General features: G+C 41.8%; 1 protein-coding gene across 1 annotated transcript in view; it reads right to left on the bottom strand.

Annotated features, from left to right (window-relative positions):
- Positions 1-26,847, bottom strand: part of LOC124615728 (GDP-fucose protein O-fucosyltransferase 1) — a 109,196-nt gene that overhangs the window by 44,833 nt on the left and 37,516 nt on the right. Inside the window, exons 4-5 of the mRNA XM_047143797.1 lie at positions 20,362-20,553; positions 4,434-4,606 (exon numbers count right to left, since the gene is read on the bottom strand). Coding sequence (XP_046999753.1) covers positions 4,434-4,606; positions 20,362-20,553 — 365 coding nt within the window. The remainder of the gene's footprint in view (positions 1-4,433; positions 4,607-20,361; positions 20,554-26,847) is intronic.

The following is a 26,847-nucleotide window of genomic DNA, read 5'->3' as shown; positions in this document are numbered from 1 at the left end:
TATATCTGCTCCAATGATCTTCAGTCAGCACTGACGAGGGGTGATTTAACTCAACTGATTATTTTTATTGCTTCATCTATAACCAATTTTAGATATAGCACTGTCTTATCTATTGCGAGTGGTTGACTATGCACAATACAATGGCCAGAACTACATATTGGCACTTTTACTTTTCATTTGTGATGCCATAGCTAGTGCTTTAATAGTCACAACCTCATCCCCATCTGCACAAATATTGATAGAATCGTCCCAACTGAAATGGTTTTTTTTTTAAATAAATTGTTAACTGTTTTCCAAATTTCTTTTCTGGTAGTGTTAGCTGACTGTGATGCACACTTACACAAGTCTTCTTTGAGTGCATGTTTATATGGATATCACATAGTTATCTGTATGATGACAAGCCCAGCAACATCAATCAACTCATCCATTTGCAAGACCAATTTGTTGCATTGAAGGCTACCAAATAAAGCTTGTTTGACATAGTGTGCGAGATCGTTAATTCAACACGGAGCAGTGTCTTTCAAAAGTGGTGCTTTAGAAAGATGCTTTGCAGATTTTTCATTGAGTATACATTTGAGTTATGTCTGCCACACATGGTTTTATTAAATTCTTAGCAATATTAGGCTGCTTGTCACCTCATTTTTTACTATAAAACAATGAAAGAAAAAAATAATTTTAACAAAAACCAACGCTGATACTATATTTATATGAATTGTCAGTGTGTGACAAGAGTTTATGTTCTTTGTTCCTTAGGTTGATGATATTTTGGCAGAGACCTCACAAAGGCCTTGCAGAGTGGAGCACACTGATTATCGCTGCTTTAAAGGAACAAAGAACTGTTAATGCAGAATAAGATACAATAATTTGTTTGTCACAAATCTATTATGAAACCATGAAAAATCACTATGTTTCCAGCTGCCAAACGGCACACAAAGTAATCTAATATTACCAAGAAAAATATTTCATTTCTAATTGTCTGTTTCCACCTACTTTATCACATAAAATCTTTTTTCCTTCACTTACATTAAAATAAACATACATGGGCAGTGATTTTAACAACTGAAAGAAGCTGTTGAATCAGAAAAAACTGTTTGAGAGCAAGGATGCACAACCACAGCCTGTGCGTCACATGTAACCCATGCCTGATCTGATGGTGGCCTGCCTCTCACCATTTGTTTTTGTAGTTTTTCCATTTTTTAAGTATTTTTCATTCTCTCCAGAAATGAAGAGTGCAGGTCCTTGCAGAAATTAGTTCTTCTGAGTTAAGTCTTGCTGGAATTGAGGGGGGGGGGGGGTGTCCCAATTTGGAATAATAACTTGTCTCATGGCACAATATTTTTGAACTTGCGGCCCTTTTGAAGTCAAAGTAATGGTTTTGAGGCCCCTGTTCAAGAGGGACCAAAATTTGCTCAAAAAATGTTTCCAGAATTAGTCTGAACAATTGAAAAGTGTTGAAGGCAAATATTCTGAAACATATACACGGTGGTCCATTGATAGTGACTGGGCCAAATATCTCACAGAATAAGCATCAAATGAAAAAACTACAAAGAACGAAACTTGTCTAGCTTGAAGGGGAAACCAGATGGCGCCATGGTTGGCCCGCTAGATGGCGCTGCCATAGGTCAAACGGATATCAACTGCGTTTTTTAAATAGGAACCCCCATTTTTTATTACATATTCATGTAGTACGTAAAGAAATATGAATGTTTTAGTTGGACCACTTTTTTTGCTTTGTGACAGATGGCGCTATAGTAGTCACAAACATATAAGTATGTGGTATCGCGTAACATTCCACCAGTGCGGACGGTATTTGCTTTGTGATACATTACCCGCATTAAAATGGACCGTTTACCAATTGCGGAAAAGGTTGATATCGTGTTGATGTATGGCTATTGTGATCAAAATGCCAAACAGGCGTGTGCTATGTATGCTGCTCGGTATCCTGGATGACATCATCCAAATGTCCTGATGGTTCACCGGATAGTTACGTTATTTAAGGTAACAGAAAGTGTTCAGCCACATGTGAAACGTCAGCCACGACCTGCAACAAATGATGATGCCCAAGTAGGTGTTTTAGCTGCTGTTGCTGCTAATCCACACATCAGTAGCAGACAAATTGCACGAGAACTGGGAATCTCAAAAACGTCGGTGTTAAGAATGCTACAACAACATCGATTGCACCCGTACCATATTTCTATGCACCAGGAATTGTATGGCGATGACTTTGAATGTCGTGTGCAGTTCTGCCACTGGGCGCAAGAGAAGTTACGGGTCGATGACAGAGTTTTTGCACGCGTTCTATTTAGCGACAAAGCGTCATTCACCAACAGCGGTAACGTAAACCGGCATACTATGCACTATTGGGCAACAGAAAATCCACGATAGCTGCAACAAGTGGAACATCAGTGACCTTGGCGGGTTAATGTATGGTGCGGCATTATGGGAGGAAGGATAATTGGCCCCCATTTTATCGATGGCAATCTAAATGGTGCAACGTATGCTGATTTCCTACGTAATGTTCTACCGATGTTACTACAAGATGTTTCACTGCATGACAGAATGGCAATGTACTTCCAACATGATGGATGTCCGGCACATAGCTCGCTTGCGGTTGAAGCGGTATTGAATAGCATATTTCATGACAGGTGGATTGATCGTCGAAGCACCATACCATGGCCCGCGCATTCACCGGATCTGACATCCCCAGATTTCTTTCTGTGGGGAAAGTTGAAGGATATTTGCTATTGTGATCGACCAACAACGCCTGACAACATGCATCAGCGCACTGTCAATGCATGTGCGAACATTACAGAAGGCGAACTACTCAATGTTGAGAGGAATGTCATTACACATATTGCAAAAATGCATTGAGGTTGATGGACAACATTTTGAGCATTTATTGCACTAATGTGGTATTTACAGGTAATCACGCTGTAACAGCACGCATTCTCAGAAATGATAAGTTCACAAAGGTACATTTATCACATTCGAACAACAGAAATAAAACGTTCAAACGTACCTATGTTCTGTATTTTAATTTAAAAAACCTACTTGTTACCAACTGTTCATCTAAAATTGTGAGCCATATGTCTGTGACTATTACAGTGCCATCTATCACAAAGTGAAAAAAGTGTTCCAACTAAAACATTCATATTTCCTTACGTACTACATGAATATGTAAATGGCAGCGCCATCTAGTGGGTCAACCGTAGTGCCAACTGGTTTCCCCCCTTCAAGCTAGACAAGTTTCTTTCTTTGTAGTTTTTTTCGTTTGATGCTTATTTCGTGAGATATTTGGCCCGGTCACGATCAGTGGACCACCCTGTATACACATTGATTCATACAAAAAAATTTCTTTCGCTGTTTTTGTAAAATACAAAAAAATGGCCCTCTTAATTATGAACATGGTGAATATTACTGTGAATACACCATCAAAAAGGTGAGGGAATATTGCCTCTGAATTGGGAAAGGATGAAACACTGAAAAACTATTTATTCTCAATTTAATGTTTCACTGATCTGTAAGTGAAACTTGAGCATATTACTGAAACATTTTCTTATAGCTTTGTGGTTTTTAAACATTTTCTTATAGCTTTGTGGTTTTTAAGTTAATGCCTAAATAATCTAAAGTAACTCAATGAAACAGTCTTAAATTCTCTTTGAGTGTTTTAAGTCTGGAGTATATTACGTAGGTAGTAGGAATGTGTCTCATGCCCTTTTAACAATGGTAAATCCAGGATGGAATAATAATAATAATAATAATAATAATAATAATGAAATGGCAGATTGCTACTCAAAACGAAGAGGAGTATAAGGAGGACGGATAGCATTTCATATTTTTCTAGTGATGCATTTGCTTTGTTGTCTGTATTGCTATCTTCACTGATTTCAGTTTTTATGAACAATGGAATCAACATCAGACCTGTTTCTGACTTTTGAGTGTTTCACACAGATGTCATTTAATTCCCCTGAATGTGATAGCAACTGGTTGTTATGTATTCCAAGAACATTAGTGAGACAGTAGTTGAACGTCAACAGTGTTTTGTCTCCATTCTCCATAGAACACAAACATACCCCAGTAAGTGTTGCTACAATACAATGGATCGATAATCACTGTGTCATTACCTGAGTTAAGGAGTGAAGTTCATGGAGCTACCCCACATACCTGTAATTACATAATATAGAATCTTGTAGTCATTGTAAGGTTCCGAGCAATATATGAAATTGACTTTTGTCATGGATGGCAGTGCCATTCATTATCCCAGGCTGCCATTTGGTAACTGAAGCATTGGCCAGATACTGTCATCAACACATCTACTACATAAGAAACTAAATTCTTTATAACATGTGGCATTATCCAAAGGTGTGAAATGATTAAGATCTTGAAGTAGTCTTTAAAAAAGTTATATAATTATATACAAAAGATTGCCTTACCCAGTCAACACCATTTCTTAAATGAATTCCAATGAACCCCCCTCTTGGAAGGACATTCTTAATGAACTTTTTGGCTTTATTCAAAACTCTTTCATTCCAGAACAAATATTGGTGGAGCTCTCGGTTTTCTTTCTGAATTGGAAAACTGGCTGGTGCCCCCATGAATGCCATCACTGTAAAATTAAATATAAAATAATTCATTACATTTAACAAATTTTGTATTTTTATTTACTTATCTACTGCAAGAGAGCCTTGTATGTAGTTAGTTTGAGATGAGGAACTATAATATAGGTTGCTTAGCACCTAGTATGATGTAGTTCATCAAGTAAAAGGAAGTGCCTCTTTAAGTCTATTGTTTAACCATTTCTCCAGATCAATAAGTGAATAAAATAAATAGCACACTATCTGCCAACATTACATTTCTTGAATGATGGATTATTTTCAGGTAATGAAAACTTACTACACTATATGGATGCAGAACATTTCTTGCATGAATAATAATAAATGCATTATTCCAGGTGATAATGTTCATTCTTTCAAATGAACTCACGATTGGCCCACCTGTTTATCATCTCGACTGTTCCAATCTTAGATAATCACCAGTAAACTGTGGAATAACATACACTGTTATCTGACCTGAAGTTTTCAGGATCACTGATGTGTCCTCACTTCCTTTCATATTTAACGTGGACACCCTGCCCATCTCAGCAGTCAGAAGTTTTAACTCCTGAGGACAATGGCAGCGATTGCAGTAAAAAACTCAAGAATTTTATGTTCACTTTCGAGGCTTGACAACTAACAACATTTTATCCAAAGATCACTGAAGTTAACAGTCCCTTATAGCTTATGGCAGGTGAGGTACGCCCTGGTCATTGTTTGCAAAGTTCATTGTCAGAGCACAAGTTTTAGAACAGTCATGGTATGAATACTTGACTTAGATAGAAGATGATGGGAGTAACATTCACAGAAACACCACACCATTTTGAGAAAATATCTTGGCTGAAAAAGCAGAAGCATTTGAGAGGAGTGTCAGAAGCCTGATATGGAGCAAGGATGTACCCCAAATCAGTAAAAAGGTTATATCAGTCATACTATGTCCTGATCGTGACGTATGCACCCGAAACCTGGGTTATAAAAGGAAGAGAGAAAAGCAAAGCACAAGCTAGTGAGATGAAATTCTTGAGGAACAGTACTGGAGTGACAAAGATAGACAGGTTAAGAAATGAGAGGATCAGAGAGTTAATGAAGGTGGAACGATTACAGAAGGAGAAGAGGATACCCAGGAGGATACACGAGATGAAACTGGAAGGAAAGAGACCAAGAGGAAGACCGAGAGACAGATGGCTAAAAAGAGTGGAGGAATGTGTCCAGAAGAAAGGAGAAGACTAGACCAAGGTGAAATTGGAGAGATGGTGGCAAGATAGAAGACGATGGAGAGGCCTATGTTCCAAACAGACCTGGCCAGAGGCTGGAAGCTGTCCAAGATTATGATGATGATGATCTTGGCTGAAAACCCGAGATATTTATATTAATTCAACCCACCGAGAAAAACGAGATCAAGTCACAGTACAATTTGTTCATTTGTGTGGAGGATCCACACTTCAGGATTTAAGAAAGTCATAGCCTTGGCAGAGTAATGTACTGAGACATGCAGGGCCTGGATAGTACTGGGTGCCAATGGAGTTGCATCTGAGTTTCTTGAAAGTGGAAGGGTATTAGTCAGAGGGTGAAAGGAGATGCTACCTTGGAGATTTGTTTGCATTGAGGATTTATGACGATTGTTTTGTACGAGGTTATTTGTGTAGGTGTTGAGGGATTTGATGGTGGAACAGAAATGTTGGCTGTGGATGTCTAGGCTGTATGGAAGGGAACATTTTATGTAGAAGGGGTGTCAGCTGTCAAAATGTAGATATTATTACTTATTTGTTGGTTTACACGTACTGATGTTTGGATATGGGCTACAGTGAGGTGAAGATCAATGTCAAAGGCAGTGGTGTTGGATTTGAAGTAGAAAAATTCAACACAATGATTGACGCACCAGAAAATAATTACATTTTAAGAGCAAGTGGGAAATAAGTTAACAAACCAAATATTGGACCAAAGTAAAAAACATGAATATAAAATCAATATTTGATGAAACATGTTTAGCTGTCAAGTGGCCATATGTCTACTTCCAGTTACACTGCACTGACATCTATGCATCTTGCACCCAGTTGCCATGTCTTCTGCTTGTCCCATATGCAATATGAGGCATGTGTATAGGTGAATGACTCTTTCTCTACATATGTGCTTAGGGGGATGTGTGCACACTATTCCAGTGATCAAACTGTAGCTGCATGTTAATGCGCCTATGCAGCTGGGCAGTGGATGTGCTGATCAGAGCCAGGTGTGCTGGTGATGTGCACAAATGGGGCTGCAGCTCTAATGTGCCCCTCAAAGGCAAGTTGAGTGTTATAACGTCAAGTTAAACACATGTATTTCAAAAACGACACAACACATGTAAGTCACAGAGCAAGTAGACAAAGTAAGACGTGTACACGGTAATATTCAAATCAGCACTGAGTCCAAGTCTGGCGACCGCTGGCTGGCTGGCTGGCCGCCTAGGTGGCGCAGCTGCTGCATGGCTGGCAGACAGCGCCGCATGTACAGGACGCGCGTAACTGTGCAGCGGTACTTTGAAAGATCAGAGAGTCACAACACTTTTCCCCCCCTTGAATTTTTTTTGCACTGGTCTTGATGGAGGTGGCCTGTAGATTGCTAACGTCCATAGGTGTTGTTTGACTGGCTGTAAAGTCTTGAGGGGGAGGCTTCCCATACGGACGGAAGTGTACCCGATGATAACTGGTCGAGATGACAGGAGATGTAGGGGTCGAATCTGCTGGGGCCCCGTGCGCCAATCTGTCCATTGCGGCAAGTCCGGTTGATATAACAGGAGACATGGGCAATGTGACGGCATCCGTAGGGGAAGGAGGCGAGTAGAGTTGCTCCGACAGATGATGGTCATCCGGTTCCTGCATGGGCACGTCTCCTGGTGGCATTCATTCTTGTGCTGGCACCGAGATGACAGTGAGAAGGCTGCGTTGTGAATCATGAGAGATGCCAAGATCCCGAGTGTCAGGTAGAGCCAAAGGTGGTGTACCGGCATTTGGAACAGGCGTTGCCGGCACACGAGGCCGCAGCTGGTCCGAATGACGCACTGCAACACCTGTGTCCATCTGGATTTCATATAAGCGTTGGCCACGGTGTCGTAAGATGCGGCCCGGACTGCATTTTGGCCACCTGCCATATCCCCATACCCATACAAGGTCACCGGTGGTGAACCGGCCAAGCAAAGGCACCCGCGGCCGTGAGGTGGGAGGCCACAGAAGATGAAGTAGCGTGTGGGGCTGTCGGCTGTGTAAGAGCTCAGCCGTGCTGTGGTCGCCCATGGGGGTGAAACAGTAAGAAGCCAGAAATTGGAGAAGCGCATCATCAGCAGCAGAAGAAGTCAGGAGTTTCCTCATCTGAGCCTTAAACATGCGGACCAGTCGTTCAGCCTCACTGTTTGATTGTGGATGGAACAGAGGGGCCGTGACATGCATGACGCCATGACGAGCACAAACATCCGCAAATTCAGAAGAGGCAAATTGCGGACCATTATCAGTAACAAGAGTAGAGGGAAGGCCTTCCAAAGAGAAAAAGCGAGCGGAGCACTTGTGGTTGCCCCGGTGGTAGGCAACGTGCAACAGACAATGAAAGGAAAGTTAGAGTAGGCGCCAATGACGAGGAGCCAATAAGTACCTAAAAAAGGTCCCGCGAAGTCAGCATGACTACGCTCTCAGGGCTTCTCAGGCGAAGGCCACAGTGACAAAGATGACTTCGGGGCGGCAGCCTGTGACGCACAAGGGCCGCAGGCAGCGACCATGTGTGCGATTTCAGAGTCGATGCCGGACCAGTACACATGACGGCGTGCCAGAGAATTTGTGCAAGAGACACCCCAGAGCCCTCGGTGAAGGAGGCGCAAGACCGAAGCATGCAAAGACGCAGGTACCACAACACGAGGCGAAGCAATGTCGGTGGAAAGGAGGATAACACCATCCCTAGCTGTGAGGCAGTAGCGCAAAGTGTATTAGTTCCGCAATGGATCAGAGGTCTTAGCGGACGGACGATCTGGCCAACCCTTCTGAATACAGCGTAAAACCAGGGAGAGGGTAGGATCAGAACCCGTAGCAGCCACCACCTGGTCCCTGCTGATGGGAAACCCATCCACAACCCGCTGCTCGGCAACATCCAGGTAGAAACACAAAAGTTCGTCCCTATCAAATGCCAGATCAGGACCCATGGGAAGGTGAGACTGTGAGATCAGCATTCGCATGTTGAGCCGTCGGCCGGAAATGAATCTCATAATTGAAACGAAACAAGTAAAGAGCCCAACGCTGGAGGCGGTGTGCAGCCTTGTCGGGAAGCGACGTTGATGGATGAAACAAGGAAACAAGTGGTTTGTGGTCTGTAACAAGATGAAATTTGGATCCATAAAGAAAAACACCAAACATATCACGAGCATAAATAATGGCCAAAGCTTCTTTTTCAATTTAAGAATATTTTCGTTGGGCATCCGTGAGTGTTTTGGAGGCATAAGCAATGGGTTGTTCAGTACCGTCAGAAAAACGGTGCGCAAGGACTGCACCAACCTCCGTGGCAAGAACAAGATGTTGGCCAGGTCGATAAGTAGCCAGGCACGGGGCCTGTTTCAGCATAGTCTTCAATTTTTGGAAAGCCGCATCGCATGACGTGGACCAGTGAAAGGGCACGATTTTATGCAACAGGCGATGAAACGGCTGAGCCACCGAAGCTGCAGATGGTAAAAACCTGTGATATTATGCTATTTTCCCCAAGAAGGCCTGCAGTTCCTTAACAGATGTAGGGCGAGGAAGGGCATCGATCGGAGCGACAGTTTGCTGAAGCAAATACCATCCCGAGAGAGTTGGAACCCCAAGTACATGATAGATGCCTGAAAAAAATTGTGATTTCTGAAGATTACACTTAAGACTGGCAGTCTTTAAGACATGAAAAAGTGTGCGGAGATTCTGAAGATGTTCTTCAGTGGTGGAGCCAGTGACAACAATGTCGCCCATGTAATTGATACACCCAGGAACAGGGAGCAATAATTGTTCCAAGAATCGCTGAAAGTGAGCAGGGGCACTGGCAACCCCGAATGGCAATCGCTGGTATTGATAGAGGCCGAAAGGCGTGTTAAGGACCAGAAACTGCCTGGAAGCAGTGTTGAGAGGAAGTTGATGATAAGCTTCTGACAGGTCAGTTTTAGAAAAATACTGGTCTCCAGCAAGTTTAGTGAACAATTCTTCAGGCCGGGGCATAGGGTAAGTGTTTATGAGGCACTGAGCATTTACAGTGGCTTTAAAATCACCACAGAGACGAATATCGCCATTGGGCTTAGCAACGACAACGACAGGAGAGGACCACTCACTGGAAGTGACAGGAAGCAAGACCCCTGAAGTAGTGAGACAATCCAGCTCCCGTTTTACCCGATCACGAAGGGCCACAGGAATGGGCCGAGCCCGAAAAAACTTAGGCCAAGCAGTGGGTTTGAGCGTGATATGAGCTTCAAAATCGTTCGCACGGCCTAACCCAGGAGAAAAAAAGGGACGAAAATGTCGTCGACAAGGAATCCAAGTGAGCATACGGAATAGCATCAGAGACGATATTGACAGAGTCATCTATGGAGAACCCAAAAACGTGAAAGGCATTGAAACCAAAAAGATTCTCTGCGTTACTATGGTCGATCACAAATATGGGAACAGTGTGAACAACGGATTTGTAAGATACCTCAGCATCAAATTGTCCCAAGAAAGAAATCTTCTGTTTATTGTACATCTGTAATTGCCTAGTGACAGGTAATAGGGTTGGAGAACCCAACTGAAGATACGTCTGAGAATTGATGATAGTGGCAGCAGAACCAGTATCCACCTGCATGTGAACATCTCGACCAAGTATTTGGACAGTGAGGAATAACTTCCCTGAAAGGGAAAAAGTGCAATTGACAGACAACACAGAAGCAGAATGAGCGTCACGGTCATGAACATCATGTATGCGGTCGGATTTGCAAACTGAAGACACATGACCCCTCTTTTTGCAATTGTGATACACGGCCCAACGTTGGGGACAATCCTCCTGTGAATGTTTCGTAAAACACCACGGACATGAAGGAAGTTGCCGGGGGTTTTGCTGCAGTTTCTTAGAGGGTTGTTTACGGTTAGGCCGAGGCTGCATGTGGGAGCGTACTGCGGCCACGTCAGCCAGCGGGGACATGCCGCACGCATCGTCAACAGCGCACAGCCGTTGTATTTCCCCGACATCACCCCCACCTCTATTTGTGCCCCAGCGGCGCGAGAAATTTCAAAAGACTGCGTGATGGATAGGATGTCATCTAGAGTCAGATTTGCCAACTGAAGGGCACGTTGCCTAACGTCTTTGTCGGGCGCCGATCGGATAATAGCATCCCGTATCATGGAATCGGCATAGGATTCTTTGTGAATGTCAGTAACAAATTGACACTCGCGACTGAGGCCGTGAAGTTCAGCAGCCCAAGCGCGATAGGATTGATTTGGTTGTTTTTGACAACGATAAAAGGCAACACGAGAGGCTACCACATGTGTTTGCTTATGAAAATATATGGACAGAAGTGAGCACATTTCAGCAAAGGACAAAGACGCAGGATCTTTCAAAGGAGCCAATTGCGACAACAACCGATACATTTGAGGTGAAATCCAGGAAAGGAACCGAGAATTACATGTTTGTTCGTCCATGACATGAAATGCCAAGAAGTGCTGTCGAAGAAATTTTTCATAATCAGACCAATCTTCTGCCGCCTTGTTGTAAGGAGGAAAAGGAGGTATAGACAATGACGAGAAACGTCCCGCGTTCGATGCCGCGACGAAATCGCGAATCACCGATGTGAGAAGCGTTTGTTGTTCAGTAAGACCTTGCAGTAGTTGCTCTACAGTAGCCGTGGAAACCTGTGGGTCAACGATGAAAAGGAAAAATCCACTACCTCGTCACCAATTCTTATAGCGTCAAGTTGAACACATATATTTCAAAAACGACAACACATGTAAGTCACAGAGCAAGTACACAAAGTAAGACGTGTACACGGTAACATTCAAATCAGCACTGAGTCCAAGTCTGGCGGCCGCTGGCTGGCTGGCCGCTTAGATGGCGTAGCTGCTGCATGGCTGGCAGACAGCGCCGCATGTAGAGGACGCACGTAACTGCGCAGCGACACTTTGAAATATCGGCGAGTCACAACACTGAGTACCACCTAACATAATTTATAAGGTCTGCTGAGAGCAATGAAACATTTGTCAGATTCTTTAAATTTATGATAAACAGGTCTGGTAGGAAAAGGGGTGTGGAGGGTCAGGATTGGTGAAGATACACTATGTGATCAAAAGTATTCAGACACCTGGCTGAAAATGACTTACTAGTTCATGGTGCCCTCCATCAGTAATGCTGGAATTCAATATGGTGTTGGCCCACCCTTAGCCTTGATGACAGCTTCCACTCTCGCAGGCATACATTAAATCAGGTGCCGGAAGGTTTCTTGGGCAATGGCAACCCATTCTTCATGGAGTGCTGCACTGAGGGGAGGTACTGATGTCGGTCAGTGAGGCCTGGCATGAAGTTGGCGTTCCAAAACATCTTAAACATGCTCTATAGGATTCAGTTCAGCACTCTGTGCAGGCCAGTTCAAAAAATGATTCAAATGGCTCTGAGCACTATGGGACTTAACTTCTGTGGTCATCAGTCCCCTAGAACCTAGAACTACTTAAACCTAACTAACCTAAGGAGATCACACACATCCATGCCCGAGGCAGGATTCGAACCTGCGACCATAGCAGTCGCGCGGTTCCGGACTGAGCGCCTTAACCGCGAGACCACCGCGGCCGGCATGTGCAGGCCAGTCCATTACAGGGATGTTATTGTCATGTAACCACTCCGCTACAGGCCGTGCATTATGAACAGGTGCTCGATCGTGTTGAAAGATGCAATCACCATACCCAAATTGCTCTTCAACATCAATGTAGGCCTGTGCTGTGATAGTGCCACACAAAACAAAGGTGCAAGACCCCTCCATGAAAAACAGGACCACACCATAACACCACCACCTCCGAATTTTACTGTTGGCACTACACACGCTGGCAGATGATGTTCACCAGGCATTCACCCCACCCACACCCTGCCATCAGATCACCACATTGCGTACTGTGATTCGTCACTCCACATGTTTTTCCACTGTTCAATCATCCAATGTTTACACTCCTTACACCAAGCGAGGCATTGTTTGACATTTACTGGTGTCGTGTGGCTTATGAGCAGCCGCTCGACCATGAAATCCAAGATTTCTCACCTCCTGCCTAACTGCCATAATACTTGCAGTGGATCCTGATGCAGTTTGGAGTTCCTGTGTGATGGTCTGGATAGATGTCTGCCTATTACACATTACGACCCTCTTCAACTGTCAGAAGTCTCTGTCAGTCAACAGACGAGGTCGGTCTGTGCACTTTTATACTGTATGTGCCACTTCATGTTTTCACTTCACTATCATATCGGGAACAGTGGACCTAGGGATGTTTAGGAGTATGGAAATCTCACATACGACAAGTGACACCCAATCAACTGACCACGTTTGAAGTCCGTGAGTTCCGCGGAGCACCCCATTCTGCTCTCTCACGATGTCTAATGACTACTGAGGTTGGTGGTATGGAGTACCTGGGAGTAGGTGGCAGCACAATGCACCTAATATGAAAATGTCCTGTACCTAATATGAAAAATGTTTGTTTTTGGGGGTGTCCTGCACCTAATATGAAAAACGTATGTTTTTGGGGGTGTCCTGATACTTTTGTTCACACAGTGTAGACGAAATTACTTTGGAACTAACGATCCTTTTAAAACCTTTAGAGCAGGATGGCCTGGATACAGTGACCCCTTAATGGAAAGCCACTGGACGATAGATTTACAAAACATTTATTAACATCATTTAAGGAATATACATTGGTACTTACAGCATTTAACAGGATTACTTATATTGTGATTTCAAATCAAACTTGTTTCCTTAAAAAAGAAAGTTAACATTAGTGTTTGGTGGCACTAAGCCGCTTAGAAGGTTCTTAACAAAACCAGCAAGATTTCTTAATTTACTGAGAAATGCTAGTCTCATATATTAAAAAAAGGTAATAACATATAATCACATAATGACATCTTGACATAAGGCCAATGGGTACAGCTTCAGACCTGCAAAGTGGCCACCCGCTGTATTATCTTCAGCCAAATACAAAACCAACAGCCATTAGTGCACGCAACTAGATAAGTATGCACTCCATGGTTGTACAATGCTGAACAGTAGCTCCTTCAGAAAAGCACAGGAAGTTTAAAGACAATTTGCTTATGACAAATAAAACTTTTTACACAAAAATTGCATGAACATGGACATTAGTCCTTGGGAATTAATGACCGAAAATTTAAATCTCAAATTTACCAAGTTTTCCAAACTGACCTGGCATCTAACCCTTTTAAAATTACAAGACACCTGACCAATACTGAACCAAGATGAGTTACAATACATATTTTTAGATACGGACTGTAAATGGCACTAGCCCTCCTTGAAATTTTCCCGAAAGCAACCTGAATCTATGGCATAATGTTGTTACTCAAACTCCAGCCTCAGCCAGTTTGCACTACAGGTTAACAGGCCAATTTTCCTTAAGCCCACTATGTAAGTAACAAGAGTAAAGATAATTTCAGTTTGAAATCAACAGCCAAATCGAGCAACACCACAACTGTTGGGTCCCTTAAAATTTAACATTTAAATAGGTGTTTTGAGTTTTTGTTACTAAGGAGAGTGATCTTTCAATTTGAGCTCACAACCAATTAGGCAACACGATAACTGTTTATTCCTTTTGAGCTTTACGTACTTGTCCTCAAAGACAATAGCCGCATCTTTACTCTTGGAAATGATGAAACAAGAATACGTGATCACTTACAGTACCTTGAGCCAAACGCCATCTTTGCAGCACTCAAGAATCAAAATTATATTACCCATTTCATTGCAGAACGATTACCAGCATATTTTGCTATCAGCACAGAAACTGGCAGCCAGTAAAAGCAAGCCATCAGCTAATAACATTAAGCAAGATGTTTTGTTGCCTGTATATAAACCTCCCTGCTGCTACAACAGATAACAGAAAGGAATGTTAATCCACACTGGAGCATGACAGACAGGTGCCCACCATATTTCTGAAAGCACGAGCAAACAAAATTTTCTAATATGCATTTAATTTGGTAGACCAAAGTAGAACACAGTAACAATTCAAGCACTCATTGTGCATTCCCAGTTGAACAGAGGCGCCTCACTGGCCCTCTTTCGCCTCTCTCTGGTACATGAAAGCAATTGCCGAGTCCCAACTGGGCCGCGTCCACTGCATGTTGTTCCATTAAACCACCTTATAGGGAACCTCTCCTGTTGACGCCCACAGCTTACTGTACAAGCGCACAGGCAGAGGTCTTTTTCTATGCTTGGAACAAGTACGACCTCTGACTTTAGGCGCATCAATATGACCACACAGCCGACTGACAGATCCAATCGATATGTACAGATCAAGGTTAAGAAAATGCAAGGAAGTATATTTTATTTATCTCACAAAACATGTAATCCTAATGATGAATTCTATACATGAGAAAACTTTACATTAAGAAAAAAAGTAACACTCCTCAAACCAGGAAAGTACTATGAAAAGGATAGACTGCTACTCACCAACATATAGAGAAGGTGTTGAGTAACACAAACCACCATATAGAGGAGATGTTGAGTACACACACACACACACACACACACACACACACACACACACACACATATTGAGGCTGGACTGTGAGCAACTGCATCTGCTGGGAGAAGCAATCTGTGGATGGTGGGGATAAGGAGGAGGGTGGGGCAGAGAAGGTGATGGATAGCAGTATAGGGGTAGTGGATGGTGTGGTGCTGCTTGTGGGAGCATGCAGCGACATGGTGGGGACAGGGTAGGACTGCTATGTGCAGTCAGGAGGTTTGAGGGGGGAGGGGGGAGGGAAGGGAAGAGGAAAAAGAGAGAAGTAGAGGTGGGGAAAAGATTAGTGTGTGGCATTGGTGGAATAGAAGCTTTGTGTGTGTGTGTGTGTGTGTGTGTGTGTGTGTGTGTGTGTTGTCTGTATTGTGTTTGCTTGCTTGAATATGTGTTAGGTTACTACTTTAGAAGGAGGCCATTTGGCTGAAAGCTTAAATGTTATCATCTTTCTGTTACGCCGTCTGTGATTCAACATCATCTCTGTACAGTGAGTAGCAATCTGTTCTTTTCATAATATTGTTATTCCACTCTGGATTTTTCCATTTTTTGACTCATCAAATCAGCACAAGTGTAAAGTCCTTCAGTTTCTATTATGAAGGCATATTTTTGCTGCACACCAAAAAGGTCTGAAAGCCCCAGATATTTTGTTGTTGCTCTGATGAGTTCGATTCGCTGGCTAAGCCAGATATATTGGGAGTTGAAATTTGTGAAGCATGCAGGGTAGCAGTATCTGCAATATATGGATCTGCAATGTACAACGACTGGCTGGCAGCTAATGAAAAGATATCAGTCTTTAGATGCTGGGTTTCCAACTCCATATACAAATAAAAAAGTACTTTGTGGATGTGCATTTATGCTAGAGACTGGAGATGTGCTGTAAAGGTTTCTAATACCTTTTTTCAAAAATACATGCTGCAAAGGAAATAAGATCATAACCTCTCAGGAAGTTGTATTCCCTGAGCACAGCAGGGTAAGGACCTTGTCATTTGCAGGGTCGACATCATTGACAGTTACTCGTCAGTTCGTGTATTAGACAGCAGCACTGTTTTTCACTGTATCTTTTCTAAGAGTAAACCTGGAATAATTGCTATCCAACATTTATTTCCTTGCTCTTCTTGTTCTACTATGTCACACACACACACACACACACACACACACACACACACACACGCTCTCTCTCTCTCTCTCTCTCTCTCTCTCTCTCTCTCTCTCTCTGCAGCCAGAGACAGTGCTAATGTGTGTTTGAGTCGTGCTTGTGTGAATGTGTGTGTAACATATGGCAGTCAGCAGTCTTTTTGTTGTGCCTGACTGTGACAACATCTCTTCTGTATGGTGTGTCGTAGTCTATCCTTTTCATAGTATTTACAAATCAAAGCAGCTTGTAAAGGAACGAGGATGGTGTTGGCACATCAAAGACCCTAGAATTACTCCTGTTTAACAGATATTTGTTGGCAGCAGGAACAATGGAATTTTTACTTTGTTCCGGTTTGCTTTAACTGTTTGCACATGGTTATTACTTGTGAGGAACTGTAGACAGTCATTTCATTGCACTCAGTCTTTATAATTCACAGAATTAACGACCCAGAAAAAAGAAATGCATGATACATTAATACTCTTAAAATTCCACAAGTTTCTTGTTAGAATGCTCAAAGAACTAACACAAAGGTAATTTTGATGCTTGTGCAAAACTGAGTCCTGTAACAGTGACACTGTCATAACACACTACCCAGGTGGTGGAGTGTCACTAGGCAGTTTCAGGAAAAACTGTAAGTGGCTGAAAAGAACCGGGTAGGCAATAGCAAACTGAAAATAAATCCAAAAGGGCAAATTGAGCAGTATTCAAACATGAGGCCAAGCATCTTCAGCAATGTATGAACAAAAGGTGAACAAGCCAACCAAGAGAAATAATCAAGAACAAGTACGTCAGTAGTGTGTGAACACAGGGTGTTACAAAAAGGTACGGCCAAACTTTCAGGAAACATTCCTCACACACAAAGAAAGAAAATATGTTATGTGGAAATGTGTCCAGAAACACTTACTTTCCATGTTAGAGCTCATTTTATTACTTCTCTTCAAATCACATTAATCATGGAATGGAATCACACAGCAACAGAACGTACCAGTGTGACTTCAAACACTTTGTTACAGGAAATGTTCAAAATGTCCTCCGTTAGCGAGGATACATGCATCCACCCTCCGTCGCATGGAATCCCTGATGCACTGATGCAGCCCTGGAGAATGGCGTATTGTACCACAGCCGTCCACAACACGAGCACGAAGAGTCTCTACATTTGGTACCGGGGTTGCGTAGACAAGAACTTTCAAATGCCCCCATAAATGAAAGTCAAAAGGGTTGAGGTCAGGAGAGCTTGGAGGCCATGGAATTGGTCCGCCTCTACCAATCCATCGGTCACCGAATCTGTTGTTGAGAAGCATACGAACACTTCGACTGAAATGTGCAGGAGCTCCATCGTGCATGAACCACATGTTGTGTCGTACTTGTAAAGGCAAATGTTCTAGCAGCACAGGCAGAGCATCCCGTATGAAATCATGATAACGTGCTCCATTGAGAGTAGGTGGAAGAACATGGGGCCCAATCAAGACACCACCAACAATGCCCGCCCGAACGTTCACAGAAAATTTGTGTTGATGACGTGATTGCACAATTGCGTGCGGATTCTCATCAGCCCACACATGTTGATTGTGAAAATTTACAATTTGATCACGTTGGAATGAAGCCACATCCGTAAAGAGAACATTTGCACTGAAATGAGGATTGACACATTGTTGGATGAACCATTCACAGAAGTGTACCCGTGGAGGCCAATCAGCTGCTGATAGTGCCTGCACACACTGTACATGGTACGGAAACAACTGGTTCTCCCGTAGCACCCTCCATACAGTGACATGGTCAACATTACCTTGTACAGCAGCAACTTCTCTGATGCCGACATTAGGGTTCTCGTCAACTGCACGAAGAATTGCCTCGTCCATTGCAGGTGTCCTCGTCGTTCTAGGTCTTCCCCAGTCGTGAGTCATAGGCTGAAATGTTCCGTGCTCCCTAAGATGCTGATCAATTGCTTCGAATGTCTTCCGGTCGGGACACCTTCGTTCTGGAAATCTGTCTCGATACAAATGTACCGCGCCATGGCTATTGCCCTGTGCTAATCCATACATCAAATGGGCATCTGCCAACTCCGCATTTGTAAACATTGCACTGACTGCAAAACCACATTTGTGATGAACACTACCCTGTTGATGCTACATACTGATGTGCTTGATGCTAGTACTGTAGAGCAATGAGTCGCATGTCAACACGAGCATCGAAGTGAACATTACCTTCCTTCAATTGGGCCAACTGGCGGTGAATCGAGAAAGTACAGTACATACTGACGAAACTAAAATGAGCTCTAACATGTAAATTAAGCGTTTCCGGACACATGTCCACATAACATCTTTTCTTTATTTGTGTGTGAGGAATGTTTCCTGAAAGTTTGGCCGTACCTTTTTGTAACACCCTGTATAATCGTCGGTGACTGGATAGCTTTGGATACACCAATGCAACTGGCAAAAGTGCATTCATCTCTGTACCGATGTCTGATTCCAGTGATGATACTTAAGAGATGTAGTAAAACATAGCACCAAACCAGAGAACCACAGATACACACGACTATTACACATGTCTCCCCTTCTGAGATGTGGAGACTCCTGCGCACGGAGGTTCATGCTTGCACATCACAGTTATGTGTCACTTTGCACCAGTGGAAATGCCTCCTTGCCTCTTGGTGCAACAGCTCCATGCACCTGATATGCAATGAAAGTTGCACCAATGTGAACATGCCATTAGTGACATATTCGACAGCTTTCGGATTGGGTAAAAAAGTAATACATTCTTTGCCAAGCAAGATTTGGGCATTCCAGGCACTGTGGGGCAGAGTGGTGCCTCATCAGACAATATCGCTAAAAGTGTATAAAAGAAGTATATGACATTCAGGATGTTTTTGTCCAATGCGTAAGTGATCATCTCTTCAGTTTAGATGAAATAGAAGTAATCTGAGAATACACTACCTGTTGTTACATCCTTCCTACCCTAAAGTGTCAAGGTTTCAGAGATAAAGACATACTCACAAAAATAATTGTTTCGAGCAATTCTGTGCACAATACATACTGTCAAATTGCGTAAGTGATCATCTCTTCAGTTTAGATGAAATAGAAGTAATCTGAGAATACACTACCTGTTGTTACATCCTTCCTACCCTAAAGTGTCAAGGTTTCAGAGATAAAGACATACTCACAAAAATAATTGTTTCGAGCAATTCTGTGCACAATACATACTGTCAAATTGCAGAAACAAACAAAACCAAACATGTAGCCATGTTCTTGCATCCTCCTAACATTTGAGTCTTCCATTGACTAATTCATGTATTCTGTTCCATGTATCACATCATGAAGGAGAATCCTTAGTCATGTAAACTGAGTCTGTATTAACCCTAAAATTTCAGCAATCTCATATTTGGCAAATAGCAGCCCTTACTATCTTAACATTTTATGTCCACTTCTGAATTTTCTTTAGACCACTGGCTCTGCAGTCTGACCACAGCAGCCAGAGACAGTGGGCATTTGTGTGCAAGTTGTGCTTTTGTGACTGTTTTCTAATATGAAAGAAGGACTTTTAGCCAAATACTTAAGTATAAAGTGGTCTTTCCATTGTGCCTTTCGCCAACTCACTATTTCCTCTATATGGTGAGTAGCAATCTATCCTTGAGGTATTGATATGTTACATAATCAAGCTGGGATCCTTTTACTTCCCATTTTGTTTTGGCATCTGCCTCCTTCAAATTTTTTTTTTTTTTTTTCATTTTTAACTAATTACCATTAACATACATGAGTACAATCTGCATTTTCATTAAAGAGAAAGGTTGGCACTCAGTTTTAAAGAACATAGCACCAGATCTAATTTTGTGCTATCAATGAAGAAATAAAGCACAGAACATCACAACCTCAAGGAAAAGTGTAATCCATATGCAAAAGAATGCTCACTGACTTACCTGGCCATTTTTTTGGTGGGAACTTCATGTTCCAGGAATTTGCCATATCATGATGGTAGACATCAAAATGCAGTGGTCCGTAATACTGTGAGGCAACAAAATCAACACCAAAGGTATCCCAAAATGGTCCAAAGGGATTTCCTTCCTTTGCATTACATCCAACATTGTTTCCTCTTTGAGAGTAGCAAAACACTGAAATGATAACAGCAATCAATTACACAAAAACATTCTACATCAGGTAACACATTAGTTCTATTGATTTAATAAAAATGTCTTTTGGGTAAATAAAAAGAGCAGATTATCTACAATCAATTCAAATGGAAAGTGTGCTAAAATGCTACGAGTTCTGAGCATTTCAATGTTACTTTCACTATACTCCTGTTGTTAAAAGAGGGAGTTTGATTTCTCATCGCAAAACTGCAATATGCTTTTTCACTGAAAAGAAAACTGCATTACCACATAAAGAGGCTATTGTACTATGTGATTTTGCTGAAAATTATTCCTTTGTGTTTCAAGCTGAAGCCCAAGGATTCCATTGGCCACAGAGCATCTGTGTGTTGTTTATAAGGCAAAAAATCACAATGAGAGAGAAAAATCTTAGCTACAAATGTTTTGTTTTTATCTCAGGCATTCTGACAAACAACACAGACAGTTTTGATGGCATAATACAAATGCCTGCTGCCGAAGCTAGTCTGCAAAATCAAGTGAATAACCAAATATTAACTTCCAGTTGTTTGAGTGGAGTAAACCAAATATTCCACCAGTTGCTTTATTCTATGTGACAAGTGAGAGCATGCATCAGAAGAAAGAAATTCTGAAAAAAGATCTTATGAACCCATAGCAGTTACAGGGACACAGTTGCTTCTAATTTTAAGGATTTTCAAGTTCATAAATTTCAAGTGGGTTCAGATTCGGAAGGCATACATTTTGAACAGATTACAAGATTTTTTGCTTGTGCTTATTTCAACTAATGGCAGATGGCTTGTGTGTTATCAAGAAATAAAAGAGGAGGAGGAAGTCTTATTTATGCATACTTGTGGACGAGTTCGTTTTTCATACCGAAAAAGACTAGACAAATTGCATGTCCCAAAAATCTTCATACTCTGGAAATCAAAGCCCATAACTGCCACTAGAAAAAAATATAGACTATCAAATGAAGAGATGCAAAAATCATCACAGATTATGTTGCAAAAGAACATGTTTTTATTGCGTTGTTGCTTAAGTTCATAGTGTTTTCCCTAAATAAATACAACAGAGACTTTAATCATGAACAATATATTCTCATTCACTATTTACGACAGTCTGTCAATGCTGGGGTAACTTTCAGATTCCGCAACTCTAGTAATTATGTGGTTTTGACGCAAGGACTCTTCGAGCCATGTTTGGAGCACATTTTTATCTGGAAAGGAAGTTCCTTGAAGGTTGTTCAATAAAGTGGAAAAGGTGAAAATCTGAGGTGCAAGGTCAGATGAAAAATGTGGGTATGGAATGACTTCCCAATTCAACTTCTGTAAGTGTTTTTCAGTCTAGCAGATAGCCAGCAGGCATTATCATGGAGTAGCATCACTTCACGAAGTCCTCTTGGTCATTGTTCTAGCATGGAGTCTGCAAGACATCTCAGATGGACAAAAAATATCAGGAGTGATAGTTACACCCTGAGGAAGCAGTTTGAAGGGCACCACACTGTCACTGTTCCACCAAATGCTTAACATTATCTTCTGTGGTTTTTGTGCAGAGAGTTGCTGCTTTGTTTGGGATCAATCATTCCTTTCTTTTCCTTATGTTAGCATAAAGACACCATTTCTCATCACCAGTAACAATACAGAAAAGGAATGGTCAATGTTGTTCACAAGCCGATTTATGTCTGAGCACGCAGAGACGCCATACACAGATTTTTGTGATTTTTGCTTCGATTTTTAACCTTCCCACTGCATGAAAATGTTGCACGATGAAGGAATGATCACAGTTCATCACATTTGCCAGTTCTTGAGTACACTGATGTGTATCATTGTGGATTAATGCATTTAAATGATCATCAAAAAATCCCGAAGGCCTTCCTGAACATGACAAATCACTAATGTCAAAGCAATCCTCCTTAAATGAGAAAACTGCTTTCTTACCATGATCTGTCCCAACATTTCTGGCTGCCTCTGGTGCTGTCATCCCTCTACTGAACTCAAACAGAAAACTTTGTCAGAAATGTTCTGATTTCTCCACTTGGCACTCCATTTTCTACTTCCACAGTTCCACTCACACTCTCCAAAAGACAAAATGACACTATGTGAAATCAAATAGCAACAATGAAATACAAAATAAAAAATGACAATCAATAAATAAATCCACAGCAACTTGAAAACCAACATGCAGAACAAAAACACTACAAACTTGTGCACCAATCTACCATATCAATAATTCGTCATTCTTTGAGAAGACTACATTATGTCATTTAAAAGGAAACTGTGATATATAATCTTAATCTCTAATAAGATCATAACTGGATAACAATGCATTTCTTGTTGAAGATAAGTAGAACATTTCTCATTGCAAAGCACACCAATAACTTACTGTTTAATAGTCACAGCTACAACAATGTTTAGTTAATAACGTTGCTGCGAGCAGCGTTGCATGCAATGTGGCATAGCAATTAGCAACACTAGTTGGCATGCAGTGGGCTGCCAGCGGCACTTATTTATTATTTAGTGTGTATCACTTCTGGAAGGTTCTCAAAATTTCTTGTTTGTAATTTCTGTATGTTCTGGAATATTCTATGTTTCTATAAATAACAGTATTCTCTGTCAAGGAGTTCAGTTCTTTCCTATTCTGGTTGTATGTTGGTATTCATAATAAATGCACTTTTAGTGATAAGTGTTTTGGGTTTGGGCAGGATCCTGGTTAAGACGTGACATCGTTTGGTGGAGATGCCAGTTACTTCAAAACATCTACGTCACTGTGGCTCCAGTTAGGCAACATAAAGGCCATCGCCTACAGCAACAGGCACCAGACGACAAATAGTACATTGTCCCAAATCACTAAATACAACAGGTAGAATGACATAATTTGTTCATCAAATGTGTACCTTGACTTGTATGTCACAGCTCTCAGTGGTTTGAGAACAATGATGAGGAGCCAACAACTGGGATAAATTCCAGGCAGAACTGATGAAAATGTTTGGCAACGACCAGCATAAGTCCACTTAGCACAACAACTGAAGAACAATGTCCAATGTCATGAGGAACTACAAAGTCTTACATGCAAAATATTTTTGCTCCATGCCACATTGTGAAACTGATCATGACAGAAGTTAATAAAATCACACAGTTGATTAACAGTCACTTCAGACATGAAGACATGTCCCACTGATAAATTCATCAAGTGGTGCCACTGCTTGTGGGGCACCACGATGACCTTACCTCTCACGCACTAGGTTGTAAGAGAAGAGGTAGACATACCCCATATGGCAGGAGGTAGTAAAGAATGTTGAAGAAGAAGAAGAACTGTAGCCTTTCGTTTAACAACAACCTCTACCGTCAGTAGAACATGCCAGGACGAAGGGACTTTGCACACTCAGACTTAAGCTGCAGCTTTCAGATGACGGCCTAGTGCCTGATCAGTGATCACTATAGCACCAGATGTCAACCATCACAACAGTTCTATAAATGCCAATCAACTGCAGATGATACAGTTGACCTGTAGGACAAACCTTATTGCCATACCCTGGACTACGTCACTCCCCAACACACTTAGCCTAGTGATGGGACAACCACCTGGTTTTAACTATAGATTGGCAAGCTGATTTTTGTTCAGTTGAATGAAACAACTGACAAGACTGGCAGCTACAGCAGCAATATGAATGTTTTCTAACAGTCTCCAGATTCGATTGACTTCATTTACACACTTTTTCAGCCTTTTCGGTTATACACAAAGCATGACTAGAGTTCTCTACTTTTCCAGAGACAAATAATGTTTTGTTTTTCAAGAAAAAGTGGATAAAAAGCATGAGTACTTTCAAAATTTATGTATTTATTTGATTCTATACAAATTTTTCATACTTCTAGGATTAAATGTGGGTTTTTGGTTGGTTTTGAAAGGCTGGCAACTGTTGCCACAGTATAAATTTAGTTTAAACAAATATACAGTCACTTTTTTGTTTAAATTTTTTGAAGCCCTGTCTCTTTCTTCCCATTGTTTGGTGATTTTATCGCTTTCTTTTTAAGCATATACTGCTACTCGTGAGAAGTATTTTTTGTGGGAAATATTTGTCATCATTTGTTAATTTTCTTTGAATTTATTTAAGTGTCATAATAGGATCATCTTTGCAGATATTGTATACGCATTGAGTAACTTTACGATAACTTTTTATCCAGTCATATGATTTCCATTCCCATGCCACTGTACATTCCAGCATTTTGATCTAGTGGCATGGGAGTGGTGGGGTGGGGTGGGGTGGGGTGGGGGACAGGAGGAGTCTATCATGCTCTTGGTGCCACTTGCAAAGGGGCGCCAAATGGTCGCCGAGACAAACAAGATTTTCCGGAAAATATATTACTGTAGAAAATTCTGTGCATTATATTACTTTATGTAATTCTGGATGGGAGGCCAATAAAGTGTAGTGTCTTACTCCAGGCCTCCAGGCACTAAGGAGGGGGGAGTAAAGGGTCACAGCCCAGGTGCGAGTTACGTTTGCTATGCAACTGTTTTCATCTAGACAAAGTTATCTATTAAATAAATGACTATTCATAAATGTGGATGGAAAACTGAACTGAAAGCTATGTATTGGCACTCACTCAATAAAAAGAAAATATTGGAACAACAGTAACAGTGATGACAAGAGATAACAAAGCGCAGTAAACAATAGTGATTTAACAATGGCAAAACTCTCAAATGTTTCGACTCGGAATTAAATGTGTCAGAATACATCAAGTGTTTACATTCAGTTTCTCTGAGAGACTGGTTTCATTCAAAAGCATGAATTAATCATTCAACCCACACATAAAAGATTACGGCCAAGTAAGTCAACTGTTTTTCAACAACTAACTGAATCAACTGTTTTCATTTGGCTGTTCCCATCATCACTACATAATCATTCACCTTCATTGTACATAGTTATCAGCCATGTGCCTAGCAGCTGAATTCACGTAAACTAAGAAAGGTGACCATCTATGGAGATGAAGTAAACATCGATGAAGCCTGCCCGGTTAGCTGTGCGGTCTAACACACTGCTTTCGGAGTGGAAAGGCATGCCGGTCCCCAGCACAAATCCGCCCGGCGGATTAGTGTCGAGGTCCAGTGTACTGGCCAGTCTGTGGATGGTTTTTAAGGCAGTTTTCCATCTGCCTCAGTGAATATGGCCTGGTTCCCCTTATTCTGCCCCAGTTACAGTATGTCAGTGATCACTGTGCAAACACTTTCTCCACATACACATACACCATACTTACTCTACCACTCAAACATTGGGGTTACACTCGTCTGGTGTGAGACGTTCCCGAGGGGGACGGGGGAGAGGGGGGGGGGGGGGGGGGGGGGTTAACTGCACAATAACCCTGGCCCTGGGTTCAGTGCGGGGCGGCGGTGGGGCTAGTGGACTGCAATAGCCTGGTGTGAACCACTGAAGGCTATGGCAGGGAAAAAGCCTCTCTGTCGTTTCTAGGTCCCCAGTTCCATACAATACAATACAATACAACCAATGATGAAAATCCTATATGGATGAAAGTCATCAAATTGTGAGGAAATCACATTGACATCATCAGTGGCCAACTTGTCTGGGCACTAGTTGACTTAGGGGCTTGTTTATTTGTTAATGCTTATCATCTCCAGCTATAGAAGATTATGTTCTATGATACAAAAGTGATCGTGCTGAAATTCACCGACAAGAGAAACCCTTCCAATTTGTCATTTTATCAGCATGTAGTCACAATGTTATTGTGAGATGGGACTTCTTGCAGGTATAATAACCAGTCAGACTGCAAGAACGGAGCTCCAGACTGGCAAAGACATTTCAAGAAGCACACTTAAAAGATTGCACTGGGTGGATGTTTGCTGTTAAAGACATTGTTGGCCGGCCACTGTCAACAAAACTAGTTCCATTCATCTGTTAAACTGTGAAGCTTCTGTCGGCTGCAAAAAGTTACTCAACCTCATTAAGGAAAACTATGTGCCAGTGACATCATAAGCATTTTAGGTGGTCAAGATGAACTCTGCCTCACTAATTGTCATGAGCAGTCCCAATTCTTCCCTAAAGCTATGTGCATAGGAATAGTTGAACCATTCCAGGAAGGGCAGCTTAATGCCATTGGCAAAAAACTGTGCTCTGCTACCACTACAGACAATTCAATGAAGGAAGCTACCATCGAACTGTAAATAGAGTCCGGCCTAACCAAGGAACGATGCTGATGAATGTTAGCTGTTCCGCACCAATTTCTGAATGCTTTCAGATCTGGAGTGGAGGAAAGAAGGACCAAACGGCCCATGGTTCAACACCGTGTTAAC

The sequence above is a fragment of the Schistocerca americana genome, chromosome 5 (genome assembly GCF_021461395.2).
Source record: "Schistocerca americana isolate TAMUIC-IGC-003095 chromosome 5, iqSchAmer2.1, whole genome shotgun sequence".
Classification (NCBI taxonomy): Eukaryota; Metazoa; Arthropoda; class Insecta; order Orthoptera; family Acrididae; genus Schistocerca; species Schistocerca americana.
This window is presented reverse-complemented; position numbering and strand designations above follow the sequence as displayed.